This window comes from Myripristis murdjan, chromosome 10 (assembly GCF_902150065.1).
Source record: "Myripristis murdjan chromosome 10, fMyrMur1.1, whole genome shotgun sequence".
NCBI classification, from domain to species: domain Eukaryota; kingdom Metazoa; phylum Chordata; class Actinopteri; order Holocentriformes; family Holocentridae; genus Myripristis; species Myripristis murdjan.
The window spans coordinates 14595749-14608745 of NC_043989.1; the positions used below are offsets into that span (position 1 = coordinate 14595749).

The window sequence follows — 12997 nt, forward strand, 5'->3', positions numbered from 1 at the left end:
TAAAACAACTTTAATCTCAGACTTCTGACTTTAATCTCAGAATCCTAAGGGGTCAGAGGTCAGAGATTAAAACGACTTTAATCTCAGAATTCTAAAAGGTCAGAAGTCAGAGATTAAAACGACTTTAATCTCAGAATTCTAAAAGGTCCGAAGTCTGAGATTAAAACAACTTTAATCTCAGAATTCTGACTTTAATCTCGTTATTCTGACTTTTCTCTCATCATTCTGAGCTTAATCTCAAAATTCTTTTGCTCATGAAACATGAAACCTAGCCCCTGTGTGTGTGTGTGTGTGTGTGTGTGTGTGTGTGTGTGTGTGTGTGTGTGTGTGTGTGTGTGTGTGTGTGTGTGTGTGTGTAGTGTAGTGTAGTGTAGTGTAGTGAAACGGCCCTGCAGTCATGTCTGCATGTCCCCTACTCAGGTTGAACATGGTGGGTCTGGGATGGAGCTGGTGTAGTGTTTCCATGAGCGGGGCCAGGCGGGTCCGGGTGCACCCCGCCCCGCAGCGGGAGGCTCGCCTGCACTTTGCCGTTTAGTGCCACGCAGGCACCGCGAGCGAACCAGCCCGGCCGGTGGGCGGGGCCAGCTCGAGCCGCCGGACATCCACGTAGCTGCTACCGACGTTAGCCAAGCAGGTAAGAGCTATCCCTGTTACCACTTACTTATTAATTATATCACTATCTATCGGACGAGCTGCACCGAGCTTCTCATAACTGTTGTTGAGTGTATTTATGTCAGCTGGCCTGGCTGATTTTGCCCGGTCACTGTTGTTAATATCATGTTATATTAGCATGTCTTGGTAGCTAGCTAACCTGAAGCTACAGCTGGTAAGTTAGCAAAAGTGATAAACGTTAGTTAGCCTACAGCCAACTTCGTGTTGTGTGGTGTTAGAAGCTGGCGTCGTGACTAACAGTAACATGATAAAGTGTCGAAAGCCAACATTTTAGCAGTATTCCTGCTATTTATATTAAGTCGTCTAGCTACACCTAGCTGAGTGGCTAATGCGAGCTGGCCCGAGGCATTACAATGAGTGGACATGTAGCTAACGTTGCTACCTAGCTAGCAAAACAATCTGATTTGAGGTCATGTTAAATAGATAATCTGACATTACATTGTTTTTGTTTTAAGCTAACGACAGTGTATGTTACAATGGACCTGCCACACCATGGGTATCGAGCAAGTAAGTGAAAATGCACAACACATCACTGTTATTGGTAAAAATTAAGTTTCACTTAAAAGGGGAAACACATTCAGAATCCAGTTTTGTTGACCAGTTGGCCTCTAGTTTTGTTGAACATTTCAGGATTAATTTGTGAATTTTTTTCTTAAAGAGCACACACTCACCAGGCCTCTTGTGTCATCCTGATGGTTTAAATCTTGGAGCTGTTGTGACAAAGAATAGATGATGATCTTACAGGAACATGGAGACATTATTATGAAATGCAGTTCAAGTAAACATTTTTTGTAAAACTCAACAACTGAAAAGGAAGTCTGCATTTACTGTTGAGCAACTCCTTGTTTTGTTTCCTGTCATCACAGATCAATGCAGAGTCTCACTGGTTTTCAGTTTTAAGAGAAACCTGCCTTACTTACAAATACAAAGACTGTACTGTTTTCGCCAGGCTAGTACAGATTAACTCTACACACTTGATGAATATTTACATTTACATGCACATGGCATTGTATGTTTATGTTATGCGTATTAAGCTATTAAAGTATCAGAATAGAGTAAAGCTTCACAACATAGCTCCCCTTTTGCTGTTACAACTGCACCTGAGGTACTGTGTCTAGTGCAAGGTGTCTCCTCACCTATTTACTGCATCACCTAGAACCAAAGCTACACTGCTTAATTTGTCTTGACATTAAGTTCTCGCCATTGCGTCTGTCCTCTTCCCAGCTAAGCCAAGGGCTCGTGCCGGCCCCCCAGCAGGAGATCCCCTTCTGTTTGATGACACCAGCTCCTCAACACCAGCAATGAACACTCAGGGGTACTACACTCCTGGGTACAACATGGGAGCGCCTGCAGGTGGCCCGCAGGGGGGGGCTCAGGTGAACAACCTGTTTGCTGACCCAATGGCCAATGCTGCAATGATGTATGGCTCCTCCCTGGCCAACCAGGGAAAGGATATGGTGAACAAAGAGGTGAGAAAAAGCAGAGTGTGCTGTTTAGTATATTGTGTGTGCATGAGAGGGTAGTGGTGGGGGTGGAGGTAACCTACAAATAATAAGGTAATGGAGGGTGCATTGGGACCACTTAAAAATTTTATGTATGTAAATTTTAAGATTATTCTTCTCTCTGCTCCCTGTCATTCAGGGTTTGGGAATGTTGTGTTTATAGTGTTTATAGTCAATGAATGAAATGAAATAAATAAATAAAAATAAATAAATGTATTTTGCAGCTTTGAGTAAGTAGATTTTCACCCCATAGGAAGGTGCTAATTGTTGTGTCACTTTGTAATTAATTGTTTTGCCCAGAAAAGTGGCTCTAGCTTTCACGAGGTTGCAGTTTAAAGGTGTTGAGAATGCAGTAACACACACACACATACACACACACACACACACACACACACAAGTGACACACCATTGCCTCTCTCACTTATATTACCGTTTTATTGCACCCGGAGCCTCACATGCTGCACAAACTTTAACATCTAAGGTAAATCATCTTTAGTGGATAGAGTTTCAAACAAACAGACCATTTTCTGGTGTAAATATAAATTACTGTTATAACAGATATTGAGTTTTCCTACATTGGGGAATAGGTGAGAAGTTCAATTTAAATGTGAATTACTGGTGGAAGGCACGGAAATGAAACTAAATTTGTTTTACTAGAATGGCAGCTTTGATACTTTATTGGTTAAGCCACAGTGGTGCAGAATGACAGAATTATTTCGACTCCACTGTGTTTTCCACTTTTGCTCTTCTCGTCTATGAAGTAAATTTTTTGCTTTTGCTTTGCCTTCCAGATCAGCAGATTCATGTCCGTGAACAAGCTGAAATACTTCTTTGCTGTTGACACCAAATATGTCATGAAGAAACTCATGCTGCTCATGTTCCCCTATACACACCAGGTAATCAAGGCATTTATCCAGTCAGATATTGTTCCTCACCAGTGTACGGGACAATACAAAACATTTATGAGTTAGGGATGTTGGTGATAATTTGCACTGATAGCATATTCATAACCACTGATCACATTCGAACCATTGTAATAAGATAATCAGCCACTTAATCACTCCTCCAGTGCTGTATTTATAAACACAAGGCTGTGATTGACAGTGCAGATGTAAAAGCACATTCAGTCTCAACTAATTCCCACACATTTTATTATTAAATTTGTAAATCAGCTCTTTACTCTAATCATTCTGTGCCCTGATAATGTGCGGGTACGCAGAGTGAGAACTGAAGAACCTGTTTGGAGCACCAGATGGACAGAGCTTACTGCATGAGGACAATTCTGAAATCGTCAAACACAAAAGCATACTACAGACAACACTTTATCTTTGTTTATTGTACAGTCCTCATTATTTACTCAGTCACTGTTTGCTCTGTCCTTATTTATACCTTATCCTCCACTGCTGCAGTGACTTGATTCCATATTAAGGTTTGTATCACCGTAGTTGAAATGTGTTCCAGCAATTACCCGAACGTTTGCACTCACTGAATTATTTTGTTTAGGCAAACCCAGCACGTCTGGTAGTCCTTACAGGTTCAACAAATACCAAAAAATATCTGCAAATAGTTTTTTACCCAAGTTTTTCAAAGCTTTGTTACTGCGGGGGCTCGCCTAGTAGAGTGCACACCACATATCAAGGATAAATCCTAATCAAAGCGGCCTGGGTTCAAATCCAGCTCTGGTGCTTTGGTGCATGTCATTCCCTCTCTCTCTCCTCTGCCTTTCCTGTCTCTATGCACTGTCACTATCAACTACAAGAAGAAATGCATTTTTTAAAATGCATTTCTACTAGGTAACATACATTTTTATCTCCTGTCCAGGACTGGGAGGTTCGATACCACCGGGACACTCCACTGACACCAAGACAGGATGTGAATGCACCTGATCTTTACATACCAAGTAAGCCGAACTATGTAAAGCGTAACTTTCAACAGCTTTTTAACCAGGGCTGTCAATAAATAAGGAACAATCAACAGCAGTGTGTTTGGGAATACCTGTTTTTTATATTGGTATTACTGCTTATCTTCCAGCAATGGCTTTCATTACCTACATTTTACTTGCTGGAATGGCCCTTGGCATTCAAAAAAGGTGAATACTTTTTCCTAATTTAGTTCAGCTACAAATTCATATATTGGTGATTGGATAATATAAATAAGCAATATTTTGACTTGCCATTCAGGTTCAGTCCAGAAGTGCTTGGATTGTGTGCCAGCACTGCCCTCGTGTGGGTGATCATCGAGGTCCTGGTGATGTTGCTGAGTTTGTACCTGCTTACAGTTCACACCGATCTCTCAACCTTTGATCTCATCGCCTACAGTGGATACAAATATGTTGGGTAAGTGCTGTGTCATGCTTGGGTTGCAAATTACTCAATCAGATCTTAGTTCCAACAATTACTCTGTAAATAAACACCATGAGCTATATTCTAGTTGATGTTGCGTCTATTTGAGATTTGAAAGGTCACATTTGTTTTCTTCTTTGCTGCAGGATGATCTTCACAGTGCTGTGTGGCTTACTTTTTGGCAGTGATGGTTATTTCGTGGCTCTTGCCTGGTCCTCTTGTGCTCTTATGTTCTTTATCGTAAGTATTCTGAATCACCATTATCAGTAATGGTCACTGAGGCGTTTATAATAATAATTTGTGCCTAAACCCTGAAGCCAAATCATTTTAAAACTAATTTTTGGTCATTTTGAATTAGAACATGTAACTAGGCCAGATTCAGATTCGGAATGCCACAGTTAGATGATGTGTGCTGTAGCTATAGACCACCCAGCTGCCAGGACACCCAACTCACTGAACGTTTTTTAATGTTTATTGTTATTTACTTATTCATTTTTGTCGTCACGGGCAAAAATGAGAAGGCGGTGCACATGTATTGCACACAGCCTTTTGAGGTTTGCTCTCAGAATATGCTACAGAATTTTATAAAGGGATGGGAGGACAAAAAAAAAAAATATTACTGACATGTGACACGATACAATTCAAATATATATACATGGTGATAGCTGTAGTGTACAGAACAAACCTGGTGGTATATTCAAACCACACTGGACACTTTTTTCATGAAACTCAAAAAAATATGGACTTTTAATCAAGTGAACGCCTGGGTACTTCTTGTATACCTTATGTGATTTGTAGACTATTTGCTATTTGAGATCATTGCAGTAGCTGTCCATATAATGTATATTTTGTGTAAGAGGGCCTAAATATAAGTAATTTCCACAGGTTCGATCCCTGAAAATGAAGATACTTTCATCTCTCTCCTCTGACTCCATGGGGGCTGGAGCAAGTGCCAAACCTCGTCTTCGCCTTTATATCACCGTGGCCACCGCTGCCTTCCAGCCGATCATCATATACTGGTTAACCTCTCACTTGGTCAGGTGACCGTGAAGTGTGTATTACCCTGATGTCCATGCGTACTGGACCCCCCAAAAAAAACCCATGTTGATGCCCACCTGCAGATGTGCTTGTTGAGTGTCACTGTTTGTACACCTGCCTTTACGCTCTTTTGTCAGAAGTCAAAACTTATATAGCCTGTATTGAGCTGCAGCGTGTGTAAAACCTGTTGGATGGTCATGTTCATGGTATCCTTGATTTACCAGCACACTGAATGGATGTGCATAATATTGTGCAATGTGTCATTGGAAGGCTTTTGTTTTCCACCATGGGTGTAATGATGACAAATGCTTATTTTTTTTGGCCACCTAACTTTGAGGTCAAGGGCTTTCATTGTATGATTTGTTTGATTTTAGTTCTAAATGGTACACAGAATCATTTCAAGTTTCCTTTTGTAATATCCTTAATATCCCTGGACATGTTTTTTAGTCCCTGGCCCTACACACACACACACACACACACACACAGACTCACAAATGCACATTACACACAAAACCATTTTTCTGTGGTAATGTTGCTACAATATCTCCTTTCTTGTGAATCTTTGACTTTATTTATCTAAATTTGACAGCATGACAGTGTTTGGATTTTTTGTAGAAAAAAATAAATATATTTAGCTTTGTGTACTGAATATTAGCTGTTTCTCCATTTTTTAATTGTGTAGGCGTATTTGTTTTAATAAGTTTCTCAGTGTTGTGCAGAACTTGTGTTTGCTTTTGACAATCTTCTACTGCTAAAAATCCTTCCAGAAATTAAGTATTTTGCTTTGGACCCTGACTGACACTGAGATGGCAATGCTGAGTCGTAGAAATAGTAGGAATAGTGGTATTAGTAGTATGCTGTATTCCAGAGATGTTGGAAAGTATGAAATCATCTCGCTAGTAAGAAAACACACTGGGATGGTCCACAAAGTCAGATCTTCCAGTCAGAAACACAAGCTTTTTCAAACCCAAAGTTTCCAAAATGCAGTTGTATATCAGTATACACTGAAAATGTGATGCTGCTTTATTTTTAATATTTATAATCCAGAATTACTTTTAATTGCCATTAATTTTCCAGCATTACATCATCTCAAATTTCAAAACAGTAGGGCAAAATATGGATAAACATGAATTGGGGTTGTAGAGTTCATTTGCAGATGCAATAATTCAGAGTTTAGCTAGAGTTGCCAAATGCAATGTTAGATCTCTTAGTGGTGGAAAGTAACTATGTATCCTGCATTTATCCTGCGTTAAACTACTGTTTAATGTAACAATATGAAGTTTAAAGTAACTCGAAGTTGCCAACTAATCCAAGTAATAGAAAAGCTGTAGAAATAGCAGGAGTTATTAAACTATTTGTTGAGATTGCAGCAGTTTAAGGAGCAGCAGCATCGTGGCTGTGTTTTTGTGCAGCACACCTGAAAGACAGATAAGAGTGAAAAACAAAGCAAAATATAGGAGAGATGAAAGAGGTGAAGAACCGTCCGTAAAAATATGCAGTTAAAGTAAAGACTCATGTAAAATCAATAGTGAGCGGTAAAGTCAGTGAGTTAAAACAGTGAAAGTGGTATCCAAGTGCCCCACTCAAACTGAAATAGCAGAAGTAGCCAATCAGAACAGCGCGATCCATCACCAATTTGCTTATTGAAAGCGGATTGGTGGCAAGAGCCAGAGAGCTCGAGTGAAATGTGACATCACCAGCTCCTCTTACAGCTGAAGAATAATAATGATAATATTTTATTATTTAATATATGCATAAATATATTCCAGAGAGGAAAATTAAAATGGCTAAATAAGTAAAAGATAAAGACGCTCAATGTAATACTACCATTTCAAAACCAACTCTAAACTGAATCTCGAGCTCAAAGTACATCGGGCTAGATAGGCGGCGAGGGTTTCAGGAGAGCAATAATAAATTGCGAGGACAGCATTAATGTACTAATAAACCTAGCCTAACCTAACTGTGCCAGTGTTGTGTGTGTGTGGCCTGGAGGCTCGGCCACAGTGCGCGGTGATGATATTCCAGCCTGTGTACTGGAGCGGGAGCGCGCCCGGGGGAACGCGCGGCCTCGCAAAGCGTCCTTTTCGTTTCCATGGAAACCTCGGCCGAGGTCATAACGCGCAGGGAGAGGAGTTCGGCTCCGACACTTGTGTTTGGATGTCAGCTTTTTTACTTTACACTTTTTTTGAATGACCTATTTTCCCCTCCTTCGCGTCTGATGAATTTGTCTGAGGTCTACCTGCATCGTCCTTTGGGTGATTCAGTAAGTACCTGGTTCACTGTTTCCCTCCCGAGGCAGTCATGTCATCACTGAGAGGTTACCTGACTACAGGAAAAGGCGGCTTTCTTGACTAAATGTAACTTTATATTGTAGCGCCATTTCCCCCCTGAGCTGCATTGTAGAGCCATGTGGCAGGGCTTTGTCACTTATACGTGCATGTTCCTGCTTATTTTATCCTTCCTTAGGCTAAATGTCGACCCCAGTAGTATTTATAGGCATCTGATCAATATCTGAGCGCCTATGCAAACAACTGGCAAATGTCCGTGAACCTGACTTTACCACGACCTACACCTGTCCACTGCCCACTTTGTTATTGTTTCGCATTATTAAAATTGTAGAAAATTTGATGACAAAAGGTGTAGTTTACATGCAGGCTGGTGGACCTTGATCGTTCTCAGTGAATGCTCATCGGGGGTAAGAGATGGCTAACATTTAACTCTGAATCAAGCTCTTGAGACTTTTTTTCCCCCTCTCGCATGACCTATTTTCAGTCTAAAACCTTGGGACTTTGAAGCTGGGGTTGGATCTACACCAATATAGTCACATTAGACATCTGCTTTGTCTCTTATAGGCTGGTGAAAACTTGTTGCAGTGGTCAGAGTCTTAACTAAATCGAAAAAATAGGTTTACCCACTGCATAAGCCCCTGCACTGGCCACCAATATCTGTTAGAGTTGCTTCTCAAGTTATTTTACTTGTTCATAAAGCTCGAAATGACCTTGCTCCTCCATACATCTGAGATTTTCTTTCATTTTATGTTATGTTCCAGCCAGATCACTCCACAGCTTGTCTTTTAAATGTTCCTCATGTGTCCCATAAAAGTACTGATGAGGCTGCCTTCTGTTTTTATGCCCCTAAGCTGAGGAACACGCTGCCCCTGGGTATCAGGATGGTATTTTTAAAAGGAAACTAAAGAAGTATCTTTTTAATCTGGCCTTTAATTTGGAGTAATGTTACACCCTTAGTTATTCAGTTTAATCATTGGTTTTCATATTCATTTTTATCTTTGTGTTTCTTTTATTTAATTTAATTTGATTGACTTTGTATTTGTTTTAACATTTTATAGTTTTTATTGTTGCAATTTTTAGTCTTGCATAATTTTAAGATAAGATAAGATATTCCTTTATTAGTCCCACGGTGGGGAAATTTCACATTGTTGTCCATTGCTTTTATTTTTGTCTGTGTTCTTTTGATCTTGCAATGTGAAGCGCTTTGGGCTGCATGTTTGCATGACAGGTGCTATATAAATCAAGTTGAGTTGACGTAAAAAGGTTGGTTTCCGTTAATACATCAATAAGTTAATAAATAGCCTATAACATAATCAGGCTACTAGTCTTTGGTGGGAAGCTGTCCTCTTCTAATTGTTATCTACCCTCATAACTTCTTATAAAACTAATTTGGATTTATTTTTGGCTTATCTGTCAACAGCGGTACAACTGAATGAGAGTGGAAGTTCAGCCCTGGGACAGAGATGGAGAGTAACTCTCAGACACTGCCTCCTCTCTTACCCTCCTCTCCCTGTCCAACCACCCCGGGTGGGTCTCTGCCTTTCTTGTCCTCTCCACTGCAGACTCCCTCAAACGTCCACGTCTCGCTTCCACTCTCACCTGTTTCTTTCCCTCCATCCCCTAGTTCACTCTCTCCTACAGCTGCAGAATCCATTCACTCTCCCCCTCTTTCATACTGCACTTTGTCTCAGTGCCTTGAAGAACAAAACACACACTGCCTCAACTCAGCAAACACATCTGACCAAGATGATCTGACCTGCCTCAGCTGGCTGCATCAGAGGGGCAACTTGTTGCCTCTGCAGCCCCTGCCCAAAATGACACCACTGCCTCAGCGAGAGGCTCAGTCCGCCGCTCCCACCCAAGCTCTTCCTTCCTCCTCGTCCAAGCCCCCGTATTCATTCAGCAGTCTCATCTTTATGGCAATAGAGGATTCTCCAGACAAGAGGCTTCCAGTAAAAGGCATCTACGAATGGATTGTGAACAATTTCCCGTACTACAGGACAGCTTCTGGAGGCTGGAGGAACTCTGTCCGACACAATCTGTCTCTGAGCAAGAGCTTTCGACGCATTCACAGGGACAGGAGCCAGGTGAGTACATACTGTGATGATGTGCCTATTAGATACAACAGGGTCATGTGGCAAAAGATTTACATTTCCTCTGGATGACCCAGATTTAAGCACCCACCTCAGCAGACATCCACCCTGCTGAAGTGTCCTTGAGCAAAACCCTGAATCCCTACAGGCTCCAGCACCAACCCTGCATTCAAGCAAAAGCATTTCCTTTCCATACATTATTCATCATTATCATTATGTGGCCCATATTTGTCAAAGCTGTTATACAGTCTGATGTGTCTACTTCACTTCAGAGTAGTGTTTTTTTCCTTTGAGATATTCAAAAGCCAGGAGCTGTTTGAACAAATTGAGCTGTGTCCTGTCTTTGTTTCAGTCGGTGGGGAAGGGGTCGCTGTGGTGTGTGTGTCCAGAGTATCGGCCAGCACTCCTTGAGGTGCTTAGGAAGACACATTATTATCACAGCACAAACAGCAATCTGTTGAACAAGCCTGCACTGTGAGTATGATCACACAAAGTACCTGAAGTGCCAAATATGAATTCATTGAGCACTTTCATTGTGTGAACATGGTGTAATTTTCCAAGTGCTTTCCAATTAAAGTAGGACTAGTTAAAAAACAAAACAAAACATGAGTTGCCTGAAAATACTTAGATTGCACCAGTTCTTTGTATTTTTTTTAATCAGTCTTACATTGAGACATATTTAACCAACAGATCTTAATAATATATTGACCAACAGGACGATATTTAACACAGTGTCTCACTATCTGGTCCTGTTGTCATGTGTTTGTGGAGCAGGTTAGAGGGACCCGACTATGGAGTGCCTACGGTGTGTGACTCTGTGGAAATCTCAGGTTAGTGATGAGGAGACTAAGCATTTCCAAATCACAACAGCGTCTAATTAAGATTATGCAAATAATTAGTGCAACAACATACTACAAAGTGTTGTCCGGATGTTTCACCTTTGACCTTTTATGAATTTCCTTTGGACCTCAGTGTTTAGTCAGCAGTTGTGTTTGACACCTTTATTACCTGTAGCTTTTTTCCCTCTCTCTTCGGCTTTCCCAGCATGCGACATTGTTCATGTGTTTGTGTTCCGTTGTCGTGGCAACAACCTTCTATTACCCTGGCAACACATAGTCCCAGCAATAGCCTGGCTAGACTCCTCCATGTCCTTTTGTTTTATTTCTGCTACACACTATATGCTAACATGCCTACTGAATAATTTGACAGGTGGTGTTCCAGCCGGCCTGTATGAAAAAACACATTTTTATTTCCAAATTATGAGTATTTTTTTTTTTTACGTAAAATGTGAATACTATGTGTCATAGTTCATATTCTGCATGACACATTTAACATGATGTGTGCTTTCAATCCTAATTTTTTGTCTCTGTTTGTTCAGACTCTCTTTCCCACACCCTGCTACTGTCCACACACTCGCCCCAAGCCCTGACCGCAGACAATCCAACTCTCTCCGAAAACCCGACTTGCCCTTTGACCCCGGATCATGAGGAGCTTGTCACCATGGAGGCGGTTGAGTTCCAGGAGGAGTCTGGCGAGGTGATGGAGAAAGACCCCCTGTCAGACAGCGGGTACATAGAGTTACACTATTACCAGTGTCACCAGTACCAGTACCTGGTGCTGCCCAGCGACACTGAGCTGGATCTGGAGACTGTGGAGATCCTCCAGCTGGACGCCGAGGCCCAAGAGGCTGCTGGGTCACTGCTGGACCTGGCAGGAGGTGGACATTAACACCACGTCTGATTTAACCGTCACAGCCGATCTCTAATTTGCAGTGAGGTGTAAGTAAATACAACGGACTGACATAGGTGATGATTTATATTTCAGTTGTGGGTGGATTGATATTTGTCAAATCGGCTGCTGTGTGTTGACATGTTGACACTGCCCTGAAGCTTGAGGTTTTATGTTAATATAAACCGCCTTATCTGATGCACTAACAAACAAGGATCTAGATCACATTCCATGTATTTAGCTTGGTCTCAAAGTTAGAGGCACTTTGATTGGAAAATCTTGATTTCTTTCTCCTAATGTATAATAACATCTTTGGGGGGGGAAGTCAAGAATGTGAGAAATAATTAATTAAAGTGAGAAATATGGATTAGGAGATAATAATGACTGATGTTCAGAACAGTAAGTGTTTGTTTTGAATTGTAATGTTGTTAAAAGACAAAGGTCATTATGTTTGCCGGAGTTGTTTGTGAGTATATGTTGACATGCCACTGAATCCCTGAGTACCTTCTGATTTTCTGAAACTGAAAAATCTGAAATGAAACATAACCAATACTGTGAATAGCCTACATGACCATGTAAGCAAAGTCTTTAGTCACGACTCTGGAATTTGATTTGGAACATGAGATAGAATATAATGTACATTCACTGCCATTTAAACCACTCCGCAATTCAGGGTATATTGATTTTTCTGTCTGAATTTCTGTCTGTAAGATTTTCAGCTTGTATTTTCAAAAGCTGTAGATTTTGTAATCCATTAACAAATAAACCTTCATTATTCACGGAATGTTTGTTTTTGATATTCAGTGAATCTACTTTTTCTCCTTCATTTTTCATTAAACTTTGGTTACTACAAAACATTATTTTTCAGATTTTATATGTATTACTATTACTACTACTACTACTACTACTAGTACTACTATTATTATATTGTAGTTGTTAGTGCTGTTTATTTATGTATTTTTGCTGTTTTTACATTTGCAAACATTAGGGGGCGTACCACTCAAAGCCTCAGGTACTCGTTTGTCCAGGAACAAAAATTTTTTTTTTTTTTTTTTTTTTTTTTTTTTTGGATTATTGAACTGGGTGCAGCCTAATTTTTAAAAACTTTAAACCTGTTTCTGGGGCAACAAATCATTTTTCCGTCAGCTCAAACCAGTCCGGTATTCAGTGCACGTAAAAAAAAACAAAAAAAACACGCCTGCTTCACATTTTTGTAAGTTCCGTATTCGTAACTCAACGTGAAAAAACTACATTTCCCATGAGCAGGCGGTGCGGCAGGCATTCTGGGAAGTGTAGTTCTTAGACGCCACAAACACATATAGGAAACGAGACGA

At 40.6% G+C, this 12997-nt stretch overlaps 2 protein-coding genes across 3 annotated transcripts; both read left to right on the top strand.

The window, feature by feature from the left end:
• Window positions 1–512: 512 nt before the first annotated feature.
• Window positions 513–6203, top strand: yif1a (Yip1 interacting factor homolog A (S. cerevisiae)). Of its 2 annotated transcripts, none has more exons than XM_030061676.1 (9): window positions 513–634; window positions 1128–1179; window positions 1897–2141; window positions 2966–3070; window positions 3996–4074; window positions 4206–4263; window positions 4355–4510; window positions 4663–4756; window positions 5402–6203. In XM_030061676.1, exons 2-9 carry the CDS (start codon window positions 1149–1151, stop codon window positions 5558–5560), a joined length of 927 nt encoding a protein of 308 aa, XP_029917536.1. In that variant the 5' UTR covers window positions 513–634; window positions 1128–1148; the 3' UTR covers window positions 5561–6203. The 2 variants fall into 2 exon arrangements, with proteins under 2 accessions (XP_029917536.1, XP_029917537.1); XM_030061677.1 differs by lacking the exon at window positions 513–634 and adding an exon at window positions 676–826.
• Window positions 6204–7567: 1364 nt separating this feature from the next.
• LOC115367021 (forkhead box protein N2-like) lies at window positions 7568–12447 on the top strand. Its single transcript, XM_030062714.1, has 6 exons — window positions 7568–7713; window positions 8657–8726; window positions 9282–9929; window positions 10288–10409; window positions 10710–10765; window positions 11314–12447. Exons 1-6 carry the CDS (start codon window positions 7568–7570, stop codon window positions 11661–11663), a joined length of 1392 nt encoding a protein of 463 aa, XP_029918574.1. The 3' UTR covers window positions 11664–12447.
• Window positions 12448–12997: the final 550 nt, after the last annotated feature.

Bases quoted from the DNA above. Each gene is read 5' to 3' on its own strand.
- yif1a (XM_030061676.1), top strand. From the start codon at position 1,149: ATGGACCTGCCACACCATGGGTATCGAGCAA. The intron at 2,142-2,965 runs GTGAGAAAAAGC...TTTGCCTTCCAG, and splicing joins AGGATATGGTGAACAAAGAG to ATCAGCAGATTCATGTCCGT. The intron at 4,511-4,662 runs GTAAGTGCTGTG...TCTTTGCTGCAG, and splicing joins AGTGGATACAAATATGTTGG to GATGATCTTCACAGTGCTGT.
- LOC115367021 (XM_030062714.1), top strand. From the start codon at position 7,568: ATGATATTCCAGCCTGTGTACTGGAGCGGGAGCGCGCCCGGGGGAACG. The intron at 7,714-8,656 runs GTCAGCTTTTTT...GTCCCATAAAAG, and splicing joins TCCGACACTTGTGTTTGGAT to TACTGATGAGGCTGCCTTCT. The intron at 10,410-10,709 runs GTGAGTATGATC...TTTGTGGAGCAG, and splicing joins CTGTTGAACAAGCCTGCACT to GTTAGAGGGACCCGACTATG.